The sequence below is a fragment of the Diospyros lotus genome, chromosome 3 (genome assembly GCF_014633365.1).
Source record: "Diospyros lotus cultivar Yz01 chromosome 3, ASM1463336v1, whole genome shotgun sequence".
Classification (NCBI taxonomy): domain Eukaryota; kingdom Viridiplantae; phylum Streptophyta; class Magnoliopsida; order Ericales; family Ebenaceae; genus Diospyros; species Diospyros lotus.
In genome coordinates, this window is record NC_068340.1 from 34,350,021 (window position 1) to 34,374,973 (window position 24,953).

At 34.2% G+C, this 24,953-nt stretch overlaps 2 protein-coding genes across 3 annotated transcripts in view; both read right to left on the minus strand.

The window, feature by feature from the left end:
• Positions 1-9,977: 9,977 nt before the first annotated feature.
• On the minus strand, positions 9,978-19,977 carry LOC127796165 (endoribonuclease Dicer homolog 2-like). Its single transcript, XM_052328163.1, has 12 exons — positions 19,923-19,977; positions 19,768-19,809; positions 19,606-19,683; positions 19,319-19,452; positions 18,961-19,232; positions 18,419-18,858; positions 18,177-18,280; positions 15,634-15,830; positions 14,448-14,657; positions 13,861-14,256; positions 11,842-12,120; positions 9,978-10,573 (listed from the first exon to the last, which is right to left on the minus strand). Exons 2-12 carry the CDS (start codon positions 19,770-19,772, stop codon positions 10,199-10,201), a joined length of 2,490 nt encoding a protein of 829 aa, XP_052184123.1. The 5' UTR covers positions 19,773-19,809; positions 19,923-19,977; the 3' UTR covers positions 9,978-10,198.
• Positions 19,978-21,352: 1,375 nt separating this feature from the next.
• LOC127796164 (endoribonuclease Dicer homolog 2-like) overlaps positions 21,353-24,953 on the minus strand; it is a 30,931-nt gene continuing 27,330 nt past the window's right edge. Inside the window, exons 22-24 of one of the 2 annotated variants that reach the window (XM_052328162.1) lie at positions 23,514-23,614; positions 23,336-23,386; positions 21,881-22,045 (exon numbers count right to left, since the gene is read on the minus strand). In XM_052328162.1, coding sequence (XP_052184122.1) covers positions 22,027-22,045; positions 23,336-23,386; positions 23,514-23,614 — 171 coding nt within the window. In that variant the 3' untranslated portion in view covers positions 21,881-22,026. Of the gene's footprint in view, positions 22,046-23,335; positions 23,615-24,953 lie in introns of both variants that reach the window. The other variant, XM_052328161.1, reaches the window with a different exon arrangement.

Genomic DNA, 24,953 nt, shown 5'->3' on the forward strand with positions numbered 1-24,953 from the left:
GCCAACCTACCCCTTTACCCCTTGCCTTTTATCTTGATGGTAGATATATCAAAACCTAAAATTAAGACATATTAAATTTGGTTGGTTTTCTTAATTAGCAAATTAGAGTAAATTTTGGAATTTAGAAGACCACGGTGCGGGTTGGTTTCGTGTGAATAATTTGATTTTTTCTTGCTCAACCCTACCATATTTTCTTTCTCCATCATTTCAAATTGGATGATAAATAATAAAAGAAAAGTATGTTAAAGTTTGATTATTTTTTAAAAGGGTAAATTATTAAAATAAAAATCCAACCTTCACTATATTTCAAATTTAGAATAAACTTGTAATTTTTTTCAATAGGAATATCTTAACCTTATGTTTTGTTTCATTTCTATATTTTTGCCTAATTTCATTAAGTTCCCCGTTAATTGACAATGTTGTGGGCCTCCTCATTTATTAAGCTTCATCATTATAGTTTTGAAAAATTAAAACATAACCTAAAGACAATACATGCCACGTTAACAATTAACGAATCAAGCTTAATGAAATGAAATGAGCCCATAGAATTAAAAAAAAAAATAGAAAGGTGAATGTCTTTATTGAAAAAATTAAAAAAAGCCGAGTCTAAATTTGAGAATGTGGTAAAAAAAAAAGGTATTTTTTTATAGTTTACGTGTTTTAAAATTTATTTTAAATATTAATTTTTATCATTAAGCTTCTAAATCTTTATAATTTATGATATGATATTTTCTTAAGATCTTGCCATTGATGGACATCCATGATAATTTATGTCAAGTGACTTTTTGAACTGTTGTATCCTAGCTTAAAATTTATTAAAAGTCCAAAATAACTCTTTTTTTTTTTTTTATCTATTATAATGGTCACGATTCTAAACATTAAAAAGAGAGAGTTTTTTCTTTTTCTTTCTCTTTCTTTCTCCGTTGCAGTGGTTACTATCCTAAATATTAAAAAGAGATAGAGTTTTCTTTCTTTCTTTTTTCATTGCAATGGTCACGATCCTAAATAATGAAAAGAGATAAAAGGATTTATCATTGTCGAGAAAGATAAATTTTTAATAATTTTCTGTCTAAAAAACTTTAAGAACCACCATTTGATCGTAATTGACGCACTTATTTTGAGTTTTTGGTTAAGAAATAATCCTTTGTTTTAAAAAAAAAATAAATTGATATGCATTATTCATAGTTGAAGAAAACACATTAAAAAACAAAATAAATTGATATGCATTATTCATAGTTGAAGAAAACACATTACCCACTTTAATGACAAAGCCAACAAAGTTTTGGATGTCCAAATATGGACATGAAAGAACGAAGATGGAATTGCATACTAAGGTATAGGCCACTAATCAAAATGGATTTTTATTCCCGTAAAATAATCTTCTTCTTTGCTCCTTCCTCCGCCTTCTTCTGCCCAAAAAGTTAATGTGAAAGTGGTTGGAACCCCACATTTTTGGTTAACTCAATTGCTCTCTAAAATCTCACTCAAACACCTCTTTTTGGTATCCATCAATTGCTTGTGTCTTTCCAGAGCAGAAGTCTTATCCTAAATTTGGTAAAAACACTGAGAAATGACCTAATTTCTCTAAGGAAATCCTCAATCATTTGGCCATGGTGGTGCTTCTTTTGTAGACTTTCTCTCACTGCCCAACCTCCCAAATCAACCAATGAGGGGCTAGGAACTTGCTAGAGATAGTAAAGTACTCGAGTACTCTCACTATAGCCTACCATGGAAACGTGCACCATCGTCAGTCAGTGTGCAGAGAACCATAGTTTGAGAATTTCAAATTCTCACTTTGTCCCCCCAAGTTTTTCATAGAATTTTCACGTAGACCCCACACCTCTTTTGAGAATTATGCCTAGACCCCACCCCTTCCCTGGTGCGCCCCTTTAAAATTGCATTTTGGTCCCGTCAGTATTTTGATACAGCCCACTAAATTTGTAGATTCCCTCCTTTGACTTTGTTTGGAGTAATAGTTATGAATTCCTCTTTAAGAAAATTACCATGCTGCCATTATATATATCTACTTTTATTCAGTGGATCGAAAGGCTACTGATGCGATAATCAAATTAAGTGGTGAAATGCATTAATTGGAGCCAAAGGAACAAAGGAAGGATGGGTATTCCAAATTAACACATGAGCAGTCTATATAATTTGGATTACCCATAAACCCAAACAGACGTCGCTGAATGGCATGCATATATAATTACAAATTTAGTGATCATACACTCATTCATGGGGGCAGGGGCAGAGCTACATAGAGCCAAGGATAGCAATTGCCCACTCTCCAATTTGAAAAATTCTCACTGTACATGTATAATTTATTATTTTTTTCTAAGCACCAAGCCACCAGCCACTCTGTAGTTGCCCACCCTTCATGTTTTTACAGGTTATGGGTTTACCTTTCTCTTTTTGAGTCCAGTGTACAATTTATTGATGTGCTCTCTTTAGAAATTTTCTTTATTAATAAAAAAGTTGGCAATAGATGTTTAGTGATATAGAAGATATAGTGATTTAGTGAAGTCTGGAACATGAGGCAGTTAAAGTGATAGAAATGCTTATAACTTTATTTGAAAAATGTTGAGGGGATTGCAATTTGGCATTGTTCTGGAGAGAATGTTTGTTGTGGAACTTGAAGTTGTAGAAAAGTCATGGCGCACGATCAATTTCAAAGTTAATAGAAAGTTATGCTTGACTTTAACAGTAGATTGGAAGTTATATTGGTTGAGATGATAAGTTCAATCATTGTGGAACTCTGTTGTGAATTTCCTATTGTTGCAATTGAACGTACAGAAGAAAAAATAAAAATATTGATTTTCTCTTATATTCTAATAGCATTTCTTAAAAACAGTATATCTAGATCTGAGTTAAACAGTAAAATGGCTAGAAAAATATGTCTAAACAATTACGTTACAGTTTTTGTCCTTACTGAATCTGTTATTGTGTTATGGACTGTCAAAGTTATTTGGAAAGAATAAGGACAAATTTCTCTGTAACAAATTAGCAATATCCAACATCTTGTACTAGGCATGTTTTAGTGATTTTCTCTTTCTTTCCACAAACCAACATCTTGTACAAGATTTGTCAATTTCATATTTGAAATTATGTTGATTTTTTTTATTTAAATTTAATTTCTAATATATTTTTTATTATTATATTATTTAATTTTTTTTATGTTATTATTATTTTTTTTTTTTGTCCACCCTGCCTAAAATTGCTGACTCCACCCCTGCAGGGAGGTGGGTGCCCAATTTTCATGCCATTGAAAACTTCAATTATCTCGTCATCTTTATGGTTAGACACATGGTGCATTTGGAGGGCTTACTGATAATGGAGAATTGTTAATTAGGTTGTGTGTCATTGTAAAGTTTAATAATGAGTCCATTTTAACACATTAAACCTAAAATGTGTTTGAATTGCTGATCAAGCTACGGGTCACATGGATCAAAACATCGTTATTTTGATCAAGAGGAACAAAACTATGTCATTTTGATCATAAGTCAAAACTATTATCTCATCTTCTATTTTTTCTCTCGTTTTCTCACTTTTTTTTTTTTATTTCCTCATCCGCTTTTCTTTTCCTCCACTTCTCTTTCTGCAATTCGTCTCTCTCTCTCTATCTCTCTTTTTTTTATAAGGACGAGTGACACTCACCAACGACACAACAACTAGGCAATTGACATTTATTGGTGACGAGATGGAAAACACTGACAATGAGGCAACCCTAGCAGCTTGCGGATCTAACGGGAAGGATAGTCGAAAAGGTGATGACGAGTCTGTAGATCCAACAGACAAAGGGAGATAAAAGTTATGTTAGGTTCTTAATAGCAATCGATAACTTTTTCTTCTTTTACTTTACATCTTACTTGGTGATATGCTTTGTTGGCCTTGAGGTTTCTCACCATTAGGGGTGTGACGAGCATTAGCAGAATTATCAGATTGCTTTCTAGTGACCCACATGATTCTAAAACTGAATTATGTAAGTTAAAAAGAATATTCCTAATGCTCTTATGTCAAAATATGTAGTAGTGTTTTTATAAGTAGCCAAATAGGGCCTCAATTAATGCCATGGCTAGCAAAGAATGCAATTTTGTGCACCCCAATGTCACCCCCAATCAATTTGCCTCAAACTGTTTCTCTCTCTCATCCCTCCTTTTCCCTCTTGTTTCCTTCCTCTCATCATCACATCCTCCATCTTCGACGTCATCTCTTCTTCCACCGCATTATCTCACCTCACCTCTCGCGTGTTAATCGTCGCTACATTCTTTCTAGTTATAGCGAGGTGGCGAGGCAGGGTAGCAAAGAGAAGCGACGATACCAAGAAAGTGATGAAAGACTTGTTAAAACAAAAACAAAAAACAAAAAAAGATTATAACTCCACAAAATTCATAAAGTGACATCCATCCTCGTTAAAAGGGGGCGCACCAAATTGAACTTGAATAAGACAACTTCAATGACAAAGGCCGAGTTGTAGGTCTCGTGGATTGGTGGTTGACTGGGTTTTTTCCTTGATCAAAGTAGATCAGCTACCTGGTAAAGTCTGAAATGTCTCAAAAACAAGTCTCGACTTAGCTATATTATCTTCCTGCCAATGTCATACTAGACTCTATTATGACTTGAGGAGCCCTGTTGAGAGTGCTTTCGAGTTTGTTCGAAAAGGTCACTCGTTAATAAAATAAGCTCACAAAAATTCAAACTCCGACGGATCAAAACGTCATAGATCAAAACTCTTATCTTCTCCATTTTTTCTCCTCTCGTTGTCCATTTTCTCTATCATTTTTCATCCTCTGCTTCTCTTATCCTTCTTCACTTCTCTGTTTGCAATTCGTCTCCTCTTTTCTGATGAGGGTGAGTGACACTCACCAGCAACGCGATGACTAGGTGATCGATACTTATTGACGATGAGATGGGAATGACCGACGATAAGGCGACCCTAGTAGTTTGTAGATCTAACGAGAAAGATCGACGGCGAGTCTGCAGATCCAACGGACCCAGGCCCGGACCTGTAGACAAATCCAAGAGCCCATTGTCTTAGGGCTTATAATTTTGTCAATTCAGGAGGCCTATAAATTTGAAAATAAATTTACTATTTTGTCCCTGTGTCAAAATAATTATTTTCCCCCATATAAATCTCTTCATCATATTCCCCCAAAATCTATAGAACAGAGTAATCTCTCAGGCAAACTCTCTATCTTTCTTTCTTTCATTCTCTTAAGAACAACTCTCTAAATCATTATTTTTTTTGAAATCCAGCCGTCTGATCTTAGATCCAACCGTATTTTTACTGTGAAAGTGGCCTCGATCTACAAGAAGATAAGTCTTTTAGTTTTATCAGCAATTATTTTTAATATAGATACATGATATATACGTATATACACACGGGCCGAAACTTTATCTTAGATCTATAGAGATTCGGCCGTTAGATCTTGTTGGTTTTTTGGTATATTAGTCAATAGGGATAAGGGTGTTAAATGGTGGCCTCTGATTGTCGAAAACCACTAGCTACGGTGGCTGACGGTGGGATCTGCCAGTAAGATCTCCTTTTTGTGCTATTTATATTTTTTGTTATTTTTTATAGAATATATATATATATATATATATGTTTATCTACCAGTGAGATCTCCTAGATGTTAATGTTTTCTATGTGCCTTAGGTATACAAGTTTTGTGATATAGAATTTGATTTTATAGTTTGAAATCAAGACCCAACAAACATATTTAATTGGGTTTAATTATTTTTATTTTATTTGATAATTTAAATTTATAAACTCAATTATGATTAATTAGAATCTTAGTGAATTAGAACTTATGGTAATAGGTTGTGGGTAATTAGGATTTTATGCATTTATTGATTTGTTGGATTATAATTTAAAAATTAAGTTTAATGTTATTATTGCTTAAGCGAGTTATGTATTGTTATAATATTTTTTTTTCCTTTTGTTATGTTTAAGTAATAATCACAAATCATGTCTTCTAAACATATGTCTGGAACTCAAAAAGGAAAAAGGAAACAAAGAAAAGAATCATTAGTTCAATGTCAAGCCGGTGATATGTTTAAATACTTTAGTAGCAACAAAATAACAAAGAAGACAGAAATAGTTGAAAACTTGGATGAAACCTTGGTGAAGGAACAAGAAACTTGGAATAACAATGTCAATGAACAATGTGAAAAGGTTGATAAATTTAATGAAGACAAAGACGATCATGTTAATATCAATGAATTGAACAATGAAGAAGAAAAAGGAAATGTTGATGTGAATCAATAGAATGAGAAAGAAGAAGAAAATGTTCGACATGAAGATTTGTTGATTAATTTTTATGATCCAAGGTGTTGGGATAAGATTGATCAAAATATGAGAGATTTTTTAGTAGAGAAGGGTCCAAAAATAGTTGATTGAGTATTGTTTCCTAAAGATAGTATTGACATGCATTTTGAATTATTACAATATAAGCGAGTACTATCCAATGGAGAAACAAAATATAAGAGATGGCTAGTATATTCAGTTCATTTGGACATGATTTTTTGCTTTTGCTGCAAGTTATTCAAAAGTAAAAAAATAATGAGTAAAATTGGTCAGTTGGGAAATAAAGAATACAAAGATTGGCATAATATAAGTCGGAGTCTTAAAAATCATAAAGCAAGTAAGGAGCATATAGATTACATGACTAGTTGGTTTGAATTAGAAATAAGACTGCAGAAAAATAAAACAATTGATCAAAGTGTGCAAACTGAAATCAATAAAGAAAGAGAACACTGGAGACATGTGTTGAAGAGGATAATAGCTGTTGTGCAAAGATTGGCAAAAAATAACTTGGCATTTCGAGGAGATTGTGAGAATTTTTATGTGGAAAACAATGGTCTCTTTTTACAAATGATTGAAATAATTGTTGAATTTAATTCGATTATAGAAGAACACATTCGGCATATTCAAGCACATGAGACTCATTATACATATCTGAGTCCTAAAATTCAGAATGAATTGATACAAATATTAACAAATGAGCTAAAAAGTTCAATTGTTAGAAAAGTTAAACAAGCAAAATATTTTTTGGACATATTAGATTGTACTCCAGATGCCAGTCATGAGGAGCAAATGTCTCTTGTAATACAATGTGCGGATAATTCAACAAACACTACAACGGTAGAAGAATATTGGATAGAATTTTTGAAAGTTAATGATACATTAGGGTTTGGACTTTTTATTGAGCTTAAAAACATGTTGACCAATCTTGAGTTTGATATTGACAATATAAGAGGTTAAGGATATGACAACAAATCTAATATAAAAGGGAAGCATAAAGGTATACATACAAGACTACTTGAAATAAATTCGAGGGCTTTCTATGCTCCATGTGGTTGTCATAGTCTTAATTTGACATTATGTGATATGGCAAATTGTTGTCCTAAAGCTATGTCATTTTTTAGAGCGATACAATGCATCTATACATTGTTTTCTTCTTCTACCAAGCGATGAAAAATTTTTAAAGATCATGTAAAAGGTCTTACACTTAAGCCATTGTCACAAACACATTGGAAAAGTCATGTTGAAAGTGTTAGGCCTATAAAAGAGCAAACTATACAAATAAGAAATGATTTATTTGACTTGGTAGATATTAGTGAAGATCATAAAACAAGGAGCGAAGCTGAGTTCTTAGCAACATATGAACTTCAAAATTTTGAGTTCTTACTTGATATGGTAATATGGTACAAGTTGTTGCATGTAATTAACTCTGCAAGTAAATTCTTCAAACTGAAAATATGGATATTGATGTTGCTATCAATCTTTTAGAAGGACTTCTTTTGTTTCTTGATGATTATAAAGAATCTGAATTTGATAAGGTTATGGTTGAAGCAAAACAATTGGCAAATGAAATAGGAGTTGAAGCTGTATTTTGAGAAAAACACATGATTCGAAGAAAAAAATAATTTGATGAAGATTGTAGTGATGAGGTAACACAATCAGCAAAAGATTATTTTAGAGTAAATTATTTCCTCTTCATAATTGATAATGCTCGTTCTTCACTTCAAACTAGATTTGAACAATTTCAAAAATATGAGGAAACATTTGGATTTTTATTTAATTTGGAGATGTTGAAGTATGCTGATGATGATAATTTGTTAGGGTCTTGTAAAAATCTTAAAAAATTCTTGATGTATAATGGTCATTCCGATGTAGATGGAGATTATTTGTTTTCGAAGTTGTTAGTCTTCAAATACTCTTTACCTCCAGGAAAAAAAAAAAAAAAAAAACAATTGATGTGGTAAACTATTTGAATAAAATGGATAGGTGTTTCCCAAATACTTGTGTTGCTTACAAAATTTTATTGACTTTACCTGTTATAGTTGTATCTGCAGAATTTTTTTTTTTCAAGTTAAAGTTGATCAAGATTTATCTCTGCTCAACTATGTTACAAGACAGATTGAATGGATTACCTATATTGTCTATTGAGAAAAAAATGCTCAAATAATTTGATTATATAAATTTTATTAATATTTTTGCTTTCAAAACTATAAGGAGAGTAATTTTTGATTGATCAGTTAGAAAATTTTTAATTTTATTTTGATATGGTATGAATATTTTTTTTATATTTTATTATAAAAAATAAAATTTAAATGTGCTTTGAGGGTGCATTTTTTACCTTTCAACTTAGCGCCCAAAATATCAAGTACGGCACTAAACAGACCGAGGAGGGTGAAGCAATGGTGACTGAGGAAGGCAAGTGACGCAGCGGTGACCGAGGAAGCAAAGGGTCATGCCGTTGATCGAGAAGTCGAAGGGCCCCGTCGGTGACTAAGATCTGCAGACTCCTCGGGTCGCCTCGCTGTCAATCCTTCCCGTCATCAATGGGACCCTTTGCCGTGGATCCTTCCAGATCTGTATACTGTTCCGGTCGCCTCGCCGTCGGTCCTTAGCGTAGCGTCACCGATGAACGTCGGTTGCCGCGCCGGAAGAGAGGAGAATGACTGCAAATAACGGAAGAGAGGAGAAAAGGGAAAAGGGGAGGAGAAGAAAACCGGAAGAGAAAGCAGTATGAAGGAGCGGAGAAGTAAGTCTGAAGGGAGGAGAAGAGTAGAAGGGAAGGCACGACCTGCAGAGTGTAGATCAAAAAGACACCATTTTGATCCGTCCGAACACCATTTTGATCGGTTCGGACTACAACTTGAGCTGCAGTCAGGACTGATTTAGAGCCGAGAAGGAGGTGAAACTAAAGGTGGTAAGGGTTTATTGTTAGTTTTAAATTAGCATGAAATAAGAGATATATGGTAGTTTAAATTGTAATGGCTACAATTTGCACGTGTTTTTTTTTAAGTTTAAACACATAAAGTGGTAATATATGCATTTTAACGAATAAGTATGTCATAAATGGTTTGGTCTTGTGTTGGGTTGTAAAAACTTATTCATTCATGTTGGGGCAATCAATGAGACTCAAAGTAGCAATAATCTAATGATGCCTGGACTCATTTTAGTGGGATGAATAGTAAATTTGGTTAATGATTATTTGGTGTGTCAGGAAATGCAAATAATCCCACATTATAATATATTTAGGAAATGCAAATATATCTTATGGGAAAGAGATTACGTTGAAGATTAGTTAAAATATTACCTGAGTTTGTTCAAGTCTATTTGTGTCTCAATTTTAGAGTTGTTTGGTATAAGTACGAGTCTCATCAATATCGTGCAAAATGCATCTTTTAGTTAAATTCTTTAGAGATCATGCCCGTCATGATATATGGCAGGTTTGTGTAGTTTTACACATTGTGTATAATTGATGAGGTGCTCCCCAATCACACTATATAGTAAGACTTGTGTAGATATTATGTGTCTCTTGTGGTATTATGAAACTTTGTCTAAAACATGATAGAATTTTTTATCTATATTATGTGGATGAGATAATTTATATAAAGTCATAAAGATTAGTGAGGTCAAAGATTCAAATACGTCGTGTTTCAATTAAAAAAAAGAAGTAGAAGAAAGAAGATTATTTGCTTGAAGTACTTGTTTTGCATGTTGAATGTTGAAGGCTCTTAATGGATAGCTTTTGGGTAGTTCTAGCAGTGTAAACTATATACACACACATACAACCATACACACACACACATAAATATATTGTAGAAAACCGAACTCTCTATGTAACACCCTAACGGGGCTTACTCTGCTCCATACAAGCACAGAATAAATCATGTGAGAGCTCTCTCACTAAGAAATTTGCTCTTTAGCCTTACCTCGGGACAAGCTTTCCTTCAAGGACTTGAGAACAGCTTTGGAAGCCAGTCTTTTGGCCATATCGTTATCCGACGCAGTGCGTGTATGCTTGTGCATGGCACCATTCGCTTTAACCTCTATTGTAAATGCTGCCAGATTTTGGTTTGTTTCGCGAGAGGCTGCCTTTTTCATGTCGAAATGTTCCCTTTGACACAATTCACTCAGCTCCCTAATTGGATTCAATGGCAATGTTTCGGGTGTAACCAAAGGCTCCAGAAGAGGCCTTATGCTCTTGAAGACAGCATCTTTGTTGTACCCCGAATCAACAAGAATAGCCCCTGCAATAGATTCTATAATATCTGCAAGTACCTGCAACTCGTATCGTATGTATGGAATAAAACATTAAAAACAGCCTGCTAGATGTCAAGCTATGACAGAAAATGTAATCGAGATGTTTGCAAAAGTGAACACACTCTTTTACTCAAACTACTGTTCAACGAACATTACTTATATTTGACGAAAAACGTCATAAACACATGCTACATGTAAAACTTAACCTCCTTTTCATATCTACTTAGTATCCCTTTCTTCGCCTATAAAAAACTTCAATTAAGCAGTAAACAGTAGTTCAAAACTCTTTGGGACTTTTCAAGCGCCATCCCACTTTTACTAACATTTTATCATGTGACAAGATGGTGGGTCAAAGCACTGTGTAAGTGTATTATAAACTCCATCTACAAGAAGAGCATAAGAGCAAAATGACCAAACATATATGTAATGAAGTATAACTTAATCTGAAATGAAAAACAAAAGAAAGAAACTGAATTTGCAAAACAAAAACCAAAAATAAAAAATCGTTGTTTTAGGAGCTCCAACATCTTGACTTCACTTTTCAGAGAAATAGCGAAAATAAGACATCATTTGATTATATCCTTTAATATAAATGTTGACACTGTACAGGCAAGGCAAATTTTACATACCAGGTTCACATCTTTTACAATGAAATGAAACACACAGGTTACTAACCTATCAAGGTGCAAGCTCACTTTATTTAACAAACAGGCATCAATGCATCATCTTTCTTAAATATGAATTTAAAAAAAAAAAAAAAAAGATTGATGCCGATCAATGCGAGTCGTGCCATGCAATTCTGTTAGTATGATTTCCACAACTTAAGAAAAATTCTTCTCGAACAACCCTCTAAAATTAAAGGAAAGACTTTGGTCAGAAAAACTGAATGGACACAAAGATACTTCAAAAGTAACATGCGATTTCTAAATTCAGAAGTTGAAAGTTGGTGTGTGAAGTAAAGTTAATTTTGAAACCCAACTGGCACTAAACATCCCAAATTTCCTGGGGTTACATGATTAAATAATCAAATTAGCATCCACTTAAAATGACACAATTTGAACTATTCCAAGTACTGAACTAAGTTAATCACTCCCAAAGATTTCAAATTTCCTAGGGTTCCATGATTAAGTTACAAAATTAACATATCCAATAACATGATTTCAATTTATTACACAAGCTGCACCAAACTGAGGAAAATACAAGGAACAAATAGATTCCCAACACCAAAACTTGTTACCTTAGATCTGCTCAAATATGAATTAACTGATATGTTTTGAAAGACTAACCTTTGGTAAAGTTGTTTCAGACTCCCATCCAAAAGTTGTTGCCGAAGATAACCGCTCAAAATTATGAGCCGCATTGTCTATCCGTCTGTGAAGCACTTGAGAGGAATGAAGAATGTGTCTGTGCAATCCAGCCTTGAGTGCAGATAGAGCGTAACAATCATTGTTCACGGATGCTGATCTCAAATCAGTCAACAGCCCAGGTGACATTCCAGGATATTTCCGGTACATGTGCATGGTTATAAGATAATCCAACACTGAATCTCCAAGGAACTCTAGGCGCTGCTTCACAATGAAATTAAGAATTTAAAATATGATAAACCCAAATCAAACTACAGGATTGTATCATCAAAAGAAAGCGTCAATTGGAAATTAAAATATCACAACATCAAATAAACAAGCACCACAACCTCTGTCCCCATGCAGATAGGAACTATACACTAAGGGTTGAAGGTGATGTTGAAACAAGTGTGCCTGTGAATGTTACACTAATAGGAAACTCAGCGTGGATGTATCTGCTGTACAAATAGTTCAACGCAAAAAGAGAGAACTACCAATCATTCAATGCTACTATTGCTTATAGTAATGTTCTTTAAATTTGTAATTAAGTCTACTAGATCATCAAATTGTCAGTGTCAATGAGTTGTTCAAACTTCAAATAGCACAGGAGCGAAGATGCTTTAAACAGTTCAGAAATGTTTGGTATATGTCATACACCCATACACCATTCAGAAAATCATAGAAATATTCAAACACAAACTGAAATATATCTATTTAAATGTCTAAACGTGCAATAAATTTATAATATAAAAAAAGCTGAGATTTCCAAAGTTACTTGAAAACCAAAGGAAAACTTACAAAATAAAAAAAAAAAATCCAAATATAGCAAGTGTTTAAGATGCAAATAAAGTAGGAAATAAATTCTTTTATTTTCCAATTAGGTGAAGATTTGACAATCATATTTGCTACACGGTATCTAGTATTTCATCAAAATAAAAATAAAAATAGTAAACACCTTTACAAAGAATTCTAAATTCATAAAAACAACATATCAAGCCATTTATTCCACTGCAAGGTTGACTACATGAATTCTAGCCTACAAATAATTTGTATCCCTTATAACTACCTAACAGTCTTGCACCAAGTTTTTCTTTGTTTCTATCTGCCTCTTTTGCTAAATACTTTCATTCCGTCCATTCTTCTCATAGGAGCCTCTATTCGTCTTCTCGTATAATCAAAATTCAAATTATCTTAACCATGTTATTCATTATTTTCTCTCGATCTATTCTTTGTTCTTTATTTTCTTCAATTTGTTGTCACTGTGGAAACCTTAGATCCTTTTTTTCTAGAGTCAACACCTTCGATAACCATCGCTAGTCCATTCAAAGTTCCATCCATGAAAATGCAAGAAACCTTTCGAAGTTAATACTATATTCGGAAGTTGATAGAGCAATTCTACTCAATTTTCATTGCATTAGAGCAATGCAGCACATTGCTAAGAGTGTTCTGCCCAATAATCTGCTCATATGTCTAGAATTCATGTTGATTGATTCATCAAGATTTACTCCTGTTATGCCTACCTAACACCACCTTCCTCCTATCTAAATTCTTGTCAATAAAAATTATTATTTCAACACATTGTGCTGTATTCTATAGCACTTTACTATGTTTTTTAATGCTGCAACAGAAACATTAAAATTTCATTTCCTGACTAATTTTTCATTTTGACCTAAATAATGACATTAAACAATCAAAATGCCTGCATTCAATGAATTAGCAAAGAGCAAAAAAAAGGATCATTGACGGTAAGCCACAACTAAGCAATAGAATGCTTTAAGGCGAATCTTTTTTACACACAATTTATGTTCAACATAGGTGTAAAATTTAACTTAATGGATGAAGCACTAATACAAAGATACATTGTAAGAGTAAAGGCAAGTGACAGCATGTAAAAATATTTCCAAAAAAAAGGGCATCGATTTCCAACACCAATGACCTATCTTATGATTTACACAAAAATACCTGATAACATCTTGGAATGTAAGAGCCATGGGTTAGTGCTTCAACAAGCAAAGAAGGATCAAGGAATGAGTAGTTTAATAAGGATTCTAGACATTTGATATCAACATGCCTCTTGGGAACTTGAAATTGCCTCACATATGGTACATTGACTAAATCCACTTTTATACCCAGCCAATCCATCCATGACAAGGCTGCTTTTTCACCACCTGTGTTAAGGAATGCACCAATAAGTGCCTCCGCAGCATCAGCTACTTTTTTACTTTTTACTTTCCTTCTTCCCCGATTAAAGACTTTCATCCTTGCAGAAAGAAACTGTTCATCTAATGTATATTGTCCAGATCTATCACCAGGAATTATCCACATTTTTGGATCAAAAGGTTCATTTCGAATGAATCCCTACGGTTAAAAGGTACAAAAGAAAAAACATAAGCTTACGAATCCTAGAAAATACAAGATGAAAAACCCAAAATTAAAGTCAAACTGCAGGGGGAAAAAAAGAAGAAGCAAATCCAAGGAAATAGTTAAACTGATGGCACTTCTACCAAGCCCATCCATATTATGGACAGAAATAATTGGTAAAATATTACCGAAAGTTCGGAGTCACATCCAAGCCTGCACAGTACAGGATTAGAAATTATTTCCTTTCTCTTCTGACTGAGTAGTCCTTCATTTTGGTTTTGATAAGTTTTAAATAGCTGTTGACTGGAAGCATACTTAAGGAAAGAGTCCCCCAAAGTTGCCAGTGATTTGAGATTAAATTCCTCTTGGCACTTTGCCGTTGTAATTGCTTCCAAGACCTACATGAATGTGTTAGGTGGGTTAGCAGAAGTGCAAGAGGAGATTCAGCAAAACAGAGGAAATTTAAATAATTAACCATATTATTAACCCAGAGAAAATTGTTGGTGATAACTAAGAAAACAGAAGTAAAACACAGCAGAGGGAATTCACAAAATGGAGGCAAATCACAGATACTTTTTTATTGAGCTTGTTTAAATACATCAAACGTTAACTGAATTGCTACATAATTCATCCATAATGTCCTAAAGTATAGGAACTAATTAACTGAAAAACTTCAACTACAGCTAAACAAAAAAACCATAACAGAAGCCTCAAACTTAGGACTGTAACTAACTATTTTATCAATTAAGTTAGCTACTTCTGCTCCTATTTTTCCTCTCTCAAAGCCAGCTATAAGAGAGATTTCCAGATTATCTTCAATTCTGCTTCAACGTCTTTACAGTTGCTGGGGCATTTTCAACATGAACAGTCAACAAGTCAAAAGAACACAGATCCTTGTTAATGAGACAAAAAGAAAAATGTACAGTAAGATACAGCAACAGAGTCAATTCAAGGGAACCACATCATCTTGTATTATATACTAGTACAGGCACGACTTAGTCTGACCATATACGGACTCATTTCTTAATCATAAATCAAATCCAAAGCTTAAGAATAAGTCATCAATTTGTTAGAATAAGACCATTATTGTACATCAAGAACCAGTAAAATTGTCCCACCATACTTCAGCACGCCATAAGAGTTCAAACATCAATTGAAAAAGGGCATGTTATTTAAAGTGTGAACAGAGTAAAAACACATTGCTAGAGTGCATTTTTAGCGTTATTCAACAGTCACCGTAAAATAAAATGGGACTTATAAAATAAGTCAGACCCAATACTTGAACAACTGTATGCAGTAATTGCCTTTTCATCGTCCGCACACAAGCATTGTACTGTCCATATGAAGACACTGTGAGGTAACAGAGGAGCTTACCTTGGCAGTTGGAATAATAACATTTTGTGTGCAGCAATCTGCATACATCTTTTTCAAGTTGATAGCAAGAAGCAAACACTCGATCCGATGCATGATAGATGGCAGAAAAGAGAAAGAATATACGGTGCCAATGGATATAGGAGACATGATGACTACACAAAGTTCAGGAGGCAATTCAACAAATGTGTTACTTGATCCTAGCAAAAAATAAAAATAAAAATAGAAGTTAGCCACAAATGAAAACACAAAATAATAACGATAAAAAAAAAAGAAAACACAATAAAGAAATGAAAATGCATGAATTTCTTTGTGGGAAGATCTGGGCACTTATGTCAGAAAAAATTACAGTTTAATGGCACTCTTGACTTTTATTTGAATTTCAGTTTTCTTTGTTATCATTGCATAAAAATTTTCTTTTTTCTTTGACTCATGGAAGTTCATATATCTCACTTTGAGTTGTACTAATGGTCTCCATAAATGATCCTCTGCATCTCTTGAACAAATGAACAAGCCAAATATGACTCTCCCTCCTTCACTTAAATACATGATCACCTGTCAGTGCACACCACCAAATAACAGCATCTTCTACTCTCACAAGCAGCAACACCATCATTTCCTCTCCTTCCCTCTCCTAGCATACCCAACTAACACCACAAGAGGCCCCACTCTTTTTCCATCTTTGCAGGCACCACCCTCATCATCTGAAGTTCCCAACCACTATGCACTATTAGCAGAATCATATGGAATATACGCACCCACACACATTTATGTGGGTAAAACATATCCATTGCCACAGTTGGTAGCAACAAAATTTGAATGATCTTTTATCTAGGTCTACCCCCTGGGCTAATAATAGTGAGGACAATGTGATGCTAATAGTAACTACAACTTCAATCACCCTCCAAAAGGAAACGTCAGGTACTTCTGCACTCATAATTCAACCAAGCTTGCACTCACAATTCAACCCAACCACTGTGACTATAATCAACACAAGTTGTTAATACCGTCTAGGACTGGACTTTATACACAGGCAGGTAGATATAGATTAATTGACAATTGATTCATGTTGTGTTTTACTCATCAGGTAGAGGAGCTGGAGCAGCAGATGGACACATACAAGTTTAGGCGTGTCTATTTGTGACGGCCTATAAGACACATCACCATCATGTGACCAGTGGCAGTGACTTAAGTTCAGCCAACTGTCAATGCTTTTATTAGGCTTTTTTGTTTGGTGATTGGTACTTTTTAATTGTAATATGATTTATTAGCCAACCCTGCCTAGTGAGATCCTGTGATTGTGTTATTGTTGTAATATGATGTATTAGATCTATGACATTTTTTTTATTTATGAATTCATTCATTTTGCACGCTGAATTATCTTTTTAATTTACTATATATGTAACAAATAAAAATACCATGTTTTGCACCCTTGATTCTATATTGCCATTTTTTACATGTCACATCTGAATCTACCACCCCCATGACCATCTTTATCCATATCCACACCCATGTTTCTTTGGTGGAGATCCTCAACACAATGTGAGGGTGCCACCATACTTATTGTGGCAGGGGATGGTGGCAAGGAAATGAAATACCAGCAGTGATCCCAAGGAATCGGTGTCCTCTACCATACAGCCACTTCCCTCACAAGCAGCCAATCCAATGCTTTAATGGCAATGATTGGAGTGTTGGTTGAGAGGAGTTAGTGGGTTGGCAGGTGGTTGCCAGCCAGGGAGATTGTGGATAGGGAAGTAAGCAGTTAGAGAGATGAGTGAGGAGTAAAGAGAATAAAATGAAAATACGAAAATATAAAGTGGCCAGTAGAGTGCAACCAATTGAATTAAAGCTGCCACATAGTTTACACAGACAAGAGTTAACCATAAAGCCTAGTGAAAAAAAGGCCCTTCGCATTCTTTCTTCACCCAAATACTAACAAGGGGTACAGATGTATTACCAAAAGGCCTCAGGAGAGATGGTTGTAAATTATGCTATTTGATTAGGAAGAAGACACATGAAAAGTGAACAAGACCTTAGAGAAGCAAGAACAAAAAATACCATCATGCAAAATAAAATGCATCTCATAAAGAAGATCCAACATATATAATCTTCTTTCTTTTTCTTTTTTTGTCATGCTTCCTCCATAATGAAAAAAAAAGAATTATGTTCTCCAACATATCATACTAGATATCTTTAATTGCCTTGGGAAACTAAGACAATGTCCATAATACTACTTAATTGTGTTAGGCATCTTTGCAATATTAAAGAGGCGTAGAGTTACAACAGAGCATGTCAAGGTCTTATAATTAGCCTACAGACTTCTACTACCAATTTCCATTCGAGAAATGGCAACTACTTTATTGCGAGTGACGGTCTTAGTCCGAATGGTTGGTGAAAGTAGTGCAAAATATCAGGTCATGAGCAAGAACCCATCCTTTCATTCCTATAAAATCTTATTTATAAGATAATGATCAGATAGATTCAATGGATAGATATAGTCTTTCATAGATAGAGAACACATAGAGTAAGGCAGAAAGCAATATAACCTCTCTCTTTGAGTTGCCCAAGCCTCTGAAGACAATTTTTCACAGGAAATACAGGTTTTCCTTTAAGCAACAATTCCCCTTCAAAGCACAAGTCAATTCCATGCCTGTGATTAAGAATAGGATACAGTTACTATTTTTTCTGTTCACTTAACAAAAATACCAGTTACCTGTTTCAGAGAAACTAACGAAGGCCATCATATCTATTAACAACAGAGACATTAAAATGAATATTTTTCACAAACCGTAATTTATAGTGTTGTTTGTAAGTAATGGCTTTCCCATTCCGCATCCCAAGCAGCGAGTTCCCATCCAGATTATCTAAAGTTCCAGTGATACAATAAAGAGAACCATTATGAGGCGTGAGTACCAAGGAATTTTCCAACATGCAGCTGCACACCAAATCATTCTTAGTATGCACAAGGTGGCCAGAACACTTGGGAGGATAACCGCATGTATGATTATCCCTGAATTTTGCCCATGGAAAAATCACAGAACACACACATTTCCAATTGATAATCGATGGATTTTGAGATGGACCACTACAGGGGAGCAAGAGATAGTCTACCATAAATTCTTTCCCTTTCCCTGAATTAACTGCACCCAAAGCCTCCTTTAACTTATTCAAATTGTGATCAAAAAGAACTCGGAAAAGGGTGATCTGAAACCTTTGGCATAGAAGCACCTGTCAAGAAAGTTCAATAATCAAAAAATAATCTATGCAAATATTTCTTCAGACAGATTAATTATCTCAAAAAAAGTCGCGAACGTACAATGTGTGCAGTACCTGTTCAGAACTAAGGCTTATAATGCCAAGATGTTTCACCCTCACAGATAAAATGCCCTTATTAAGTTCTAAATCAAAGGCCACCTTTTCATCGTCAAACTCAAGCTCATTCATCACCGCAAGTGCAATATGATGAAGTGGGGCATCATACTCAAAGTTCCTCTGTAACTCAATCAAGTACAAATGGAGTAACCTTGTAGAATTGTTTTCACAGTGACCAACCAATTCGGGCGGGAAGTAGTTAGCTTGATTATCAACATACAATTCACAACCTAGTACATCACGATATTCTTAATTAAAAGTTAAATTAAAAAGTTCATATAAGAATGAAAATAATACATTGAATATTACAAATTACCCAAACCGCGTGCATCAGCTTCATCCGCAACAATATCTGGCACTAGATTATCAGTTGATGCACCACTCTGATGAAGCTTTTTGCCCACCTCTGAGCACGCAAGTTGGTTCAGAGTTCTGACAGTGCCTTTCACACTAACAGGTTGCAGGTTGAAACTATTAAGGAATCTCAATAAGGAAGCAAGGAATATACAAGTTCATGGCAACACAATAGAAATTAGTTCAACCCAGCATACATAATTGAAAACAAACAAACTAGACTACTTTAAACCAAGAAAATAAACAAACCCATCCATTCGTTTTTTCCTGTTTTTCCTTTTTCCTTTCGCGCGCTTCTTCCTCGGTGCGTGTCCCTTAAAAGACCACCTGTGAACACAAACATCAGAGCAGCTTTGGATAACATGGGACAAATTCTATCTAGTTTCCGTACAAAAACAAATGCATTTATACAGCATCTTTCTTCCCCTGCGTTGTAGGGTGGTTCGTCGTTTCCTAAGATCGCGTATCAAGAAAACCCAGCACTAGATTAATCCAATCCCAAAATGCATTTCCCAGGACAGGAAGAGAAATGGTTAAATGGAGAAACTCACAGAGAGTACTCATACACTTTGGCGAGCACTCGGTAGTAGCACGTACTAGCACCAGAATACAACAATCTAAATGCTAACCCAACAGAGACAACTAGAGAGAGAGAGAGAGAGAGGGAGGGAGTGCGTGTTACTCCAACTGCGGTACTACGTACCGCTTGACGAAGAAAGCACAATTGAGGCCACTGTCGCAATGCTTCGCGACCAAGAAACTTGCGAGAAAGCAAGAGAGAACTGCAAGTGGTAAGGAAGCTAAATCGTACAAACAAGGTTCAGCAACAATACTAATAATAATAATAATAATAAAAGCAATGAAAAGACGCGCTCCCTCTCTTTCTCCTGTAAATATCTGATCGAAACACGAAAGGGATCACGCGCGCGCACACCCACAAGTATATGTAATTGTAGTACTATGTTATCTCAAAGTCAGTTTTGCCAGCCACTATTGCTGGCTGCAGAAACAGTTTCTTCTTCGTCTTCTTCACCGCACCCAATTCCACGTCACACGCTACCTTCCCACTTCCAACAGCCAGCTTTTCAGGATGCTTCGCCTACACCTCCAAGTCTCTCTCTAATGACATGGTTTGATCGTAGTTACTTGATGTTGTCATGTTCCTTTTTATTATCGATTTCATTACTATATATATATATATATATATATATTTAGGTGTGATTTGTATGTTACTCGCATCTTTTTAAATTCAATTCTACCAATAAACACACTATGTTGTTGCCTGCCTGCATCAACTCCGTACCCACCACATCCCCCCCCCCCAAAAAAAAAAAAAAAAAAAAAATTTATTGACATGAAATTTTATTACTTTAAAATCAAAATATAATGGCATGTTTAATTGTCAAAAATATTTGATATTTATTAATTCTAATTTTATATTGAATAATTAAATCTCCATTGGAAAATAAAAAATTCAAATTTAATTTTATGTTATGAATTAATAAACATCATTTTTTAAATTTTTTCTTAAAATAAATGGTTTGATGTTTTCAAATTTTTAAAACATAAAAATGTTAAGATATTTTTAATTGTAAAAAATTAGAATAAAAAACTAAAAAATATTTTTTAAAATTACATGAACCCTAGGTTAGTCATTTTATCTTAGTGCGCCCCACCATCACCGTGGTTACAAGTTCTTTCTTGGTATAGATTTTCTTAGCTAGCCAATTACTCCATTAATTTAATTATTATGCAAATTTGCATAAACATTGATTCAATTTATTATCATAAAAGTAATAAAATTACACTTCAATTTAATTAGTAATTACTACTTGTTAATGACAAGATAAAATACGCATAAAAACTTAGAATGACCCTAATATTACTATAGTTCAAATGTCACCGAATTATACATATAGGGATTATTGTCAAAATACTATAAATAAATTATTTTTATTGACAATGAGGTCAAGACATATTTTGAAATTTACTTTGTTCCTCCTAAATGATGCATAACTAATGGTAACAAGACGAATGTGTACAGTTAGTTAATGGTTTAACTCACAACCACAATTGTTCCATCATGTACCATAATGAATTAAGACTTTCTATACACAAATCTGATAACAAGATACACCACACGTAACCCAACCCGCGTAAGAGAATAACACCTTAGTGTAACTGCAATTCGATACAAGCGGCCACCCCACAGTTAAAAATCTATAATATATATATATATATATTGAGGAAAACTGAACAATGTAACGGCAAGGCTTATAAATTTATTTATCTAAGAGCTCTGCTCTTAGTAAGTAAGAAATGTATGTATTATTTCAGCGTTGCCTCAAGCTAAGCTTTTCTTCAAGGACTCGAGAACAGCTTTGGAAGCCATTTTCTTGGCCATCTTCGTATCCGGCGCAGTGCTAGTATGCTTGTGTAAGACACCGTTTGCATTAACCTCTACTGTAGCCGCCGTCACATTTCTTCCGCGAGAAACCACAGGCTTTTCCCTCGTGAAATGTTCCCTTTGACATAATTCAGTCAGCTCTCTCACCGGATTCAGCGTCAATGTTTCAGGTGTAACCAAAGGCTCCAGAAGTGGCCTCATGCTCTGGAAGACAGCATCTTTGTTGTATCCTGAATCAACAAGAATACCCCCTGCAATAGATTCTATAACATCTCCAAGTACCTGCAACACATCATATGAACGCTCAGAACAACAAAATTAACTTTCAAGGGAAAATAGAGAAGAGGGAGGGTTATTGAGATCACTAAACAAGATGACGACGAGAAATTTATCCCAAATAACAATAATAAAAGACCTGTTATTGGATATCAACCAATAAAAGATAGCAACCAAAATGTTAAAATATTTACCATTTTACTCAAACTAGCATACTGCCAACACTCCCCCAAGCACTACTACATATTTAACAAGGGCAAACCAGATGAACACGTACTGCAACCAAAGATTCGCTTCCTTTTCTAATCTACTTAGCAGTCCCTTCTTCGCCTATTAATAAATTTCCACCATCCTGCTTTTACTAACATTTTGGTGAGTAGCAAGGGCGAAGAATAAGGTTCAATTTGGAAGGATGATGGACTTGAGCAAGGCAAGTCAAAGCACTAAATTTTATTACGCTTATCAACACCAACGAAAAGGAAAGCATAATTGCAAAATACATAGAAAAAATGAAAAATAAAAAGAATAAGAAATAAATCATTGCTCTTGCAACTCCAACATCTTCATGTGACTTCACTCTTCAAGGAAATCAAGAAAATAACGCATCATTTGGTTATATATCCAACAACCAAAACATATAAAAATGTTATCCCCATAACGGTCATGCGAACTTTTCATAGTAAGATATCGACTGGATTTTCATGTCTTTTGCAATGAAAGAAGACCCACTGGTTATTAATCTACCAAAGGCCAAGCTCAACATATTTAAGAACAGACAAGTATCACCTTTTGTAATAAACAACCTATCAAGCTTTTATTCAGCAATGTGGGGTGGGCTACATAAATTCTAGCTCTCCATTCATTTCCATCTATCCCCTTATCTTCTATAAAGACCTTATAACTCATATCCTACCTAAGTCGTCTCACACCAAATTTTCCTTGGTCTTCCTCTTTTACAAAAACTTGTTCCATTCTATCCACTCTCCTCTCCTCAAAAGAGCCTTTGTTGCATCATCTTTTAAAATACGGAAAAAAGTTCAAATTTTACCACCAAAACTCTTTAGATTTAAATTTTACAGCTGTCACCCTAATGCCAAGCAATTCTGGTAGCGTGTTTGCCACAAGCTTAAGGAAAATTTTCCATAAACAAACCTCTAAAACTAAAATTACAAAAATTACATGGATATACAGATACATTAAAGGTAACATTTGCAATATATTGCATAAGATACTAAAAAAATAATTGTAACACGAGCAACATATAGACTTATTCAACAACCGGCGTCGAAGACTAACCTTGGGCAAAGTTGTTTCCGATTCCCATCCAAAAGTTGTTGCCAAAGATAACTGCTCAAGATTATGAACAGTATCAGCTATACGTCTGTGGAGATCTTGTGAAGACTGAAGAATGTGTTTGTGTAATCCAGCCTTAACTGCAGATCGAGCATAACAATCATTGTTCACAGAAGCTGACCTTAAATCAGTCAATAGACCAGGTGACAATCCAGGATACTTCTGATATAGGTGCAAGGTTATAAGATAATCCAAGACTGAATCTCCAAGGAATTCAAGACGCTGTGGGACAATGAAATGAAAAATTTTAAATATAACAACCTGAATTCAATCCACAAGATTGTATCTTCAAAAAAGTGTTAATTGGAAATTAAAACATCACAACACCAAATAAACAAGTACTACAAATGTGCTCCCATGCAGATACTATACACCAACGGTTGAAGTTGATGTTGCAGCAAGTGAGCCAGTGCATGTCCTTGTAGGAAAATCAGCATGGATGTATCTGATGTACAAATAGTTCAATGCAAAAGATAAAACTACACATCACTCAATGCTACTACGCTACTAAATCATCATATCCTCATTTCAATGTGTTGTTCAAATAGCAGAGAGGCAAAGAAGCTTTGCAACAGTTCAGCAATGCTTCATACACATGGTAAGCCATTCATAAAATCGTAGAAATATACAGACAAATTATAAAAAAAATGCTGAGATTTCAAAAGCTACTTGAAAACAAAACAAAACAAAAACTACAAAATGAAAAAAAGGAAATATTCATACAATTGAAAAATAGCAAGTGCTTAAGATGCAAATAAAGTACAGAAAAAAAAATCCTTTATTTTCCCAGTATTTGAAAAATCATACTTACTCCATAACATCTAATATTTCTTCAAAAAGATAAAATAGTTGAGATATTTAAAAAGAGTTCAAAATTCATAAAAACAACATATCAAACCTTAATCACACCATGCAGGTCGTCTACATAAATTCTAACAAGCCAATCATTACTTTATGTTTTGTACTCATATCATACCTAAAACTTCCCCACCAAGTTTTTCTTGGTCTTCATCTGTCTCTTTTGATATAGACTTGTCTCATTCCATCCACTCTCAAAAAAGAGCCTTTATTGGTCTCTACTTCTCACCAATAATCTCATTTCTAATTTTATATTTTCCTATATCGCCACACATCCATCGTAACACCCTCTGTTGGTCTTTATTGCCCAACATTCTGTGCCAAATAAGAAAGTTGATCTTATATAGGCATTTAAAAATTTTTCTATTGGCTTTAAAAGATTCTTACTAATGCATTTTTCATTTTAACCATCCTCCCTTAATTCCAGGAGTAAAATTTTCATTAATTTCCCCATCTTTTTGAATGATCAGTCCGAGGTATATGAACTAATCTTTTCATGATTTTGACCTTCAAGTTTTTATCATAACATTATCACTTGTAATTTTACATAACTAGATCTATATGTCCTATTTAATTTCAATGTACTCAATTTGAAACCTTTAAATTTTAAAATTTTTCCATATCTCGAGTTTAGTATTTATGTACTCTTTATCTTACCAATTAAGAACATGTCTTTTGCAAATAACATAAACCAAGGCACCTT

Coding starts and splice junctions, on each gene's coding strand:
- LOC127796165 (XM_052328163.1), bottom strand. Junction 19,233..19,318: donor AGCTGATGCACGCGGTTTGG/GTAATTTGTAAT, acceptor GTGATGTACTAG/GTTGTGAATTGTATGTTGAT. Junction 14,658..15,633: donor TTATTATTCCAACTGCCAAG/GTAAGCTCCTCT, acceptor ACATTCATGTAG/GTCTTGGAAGCAATTACAAC.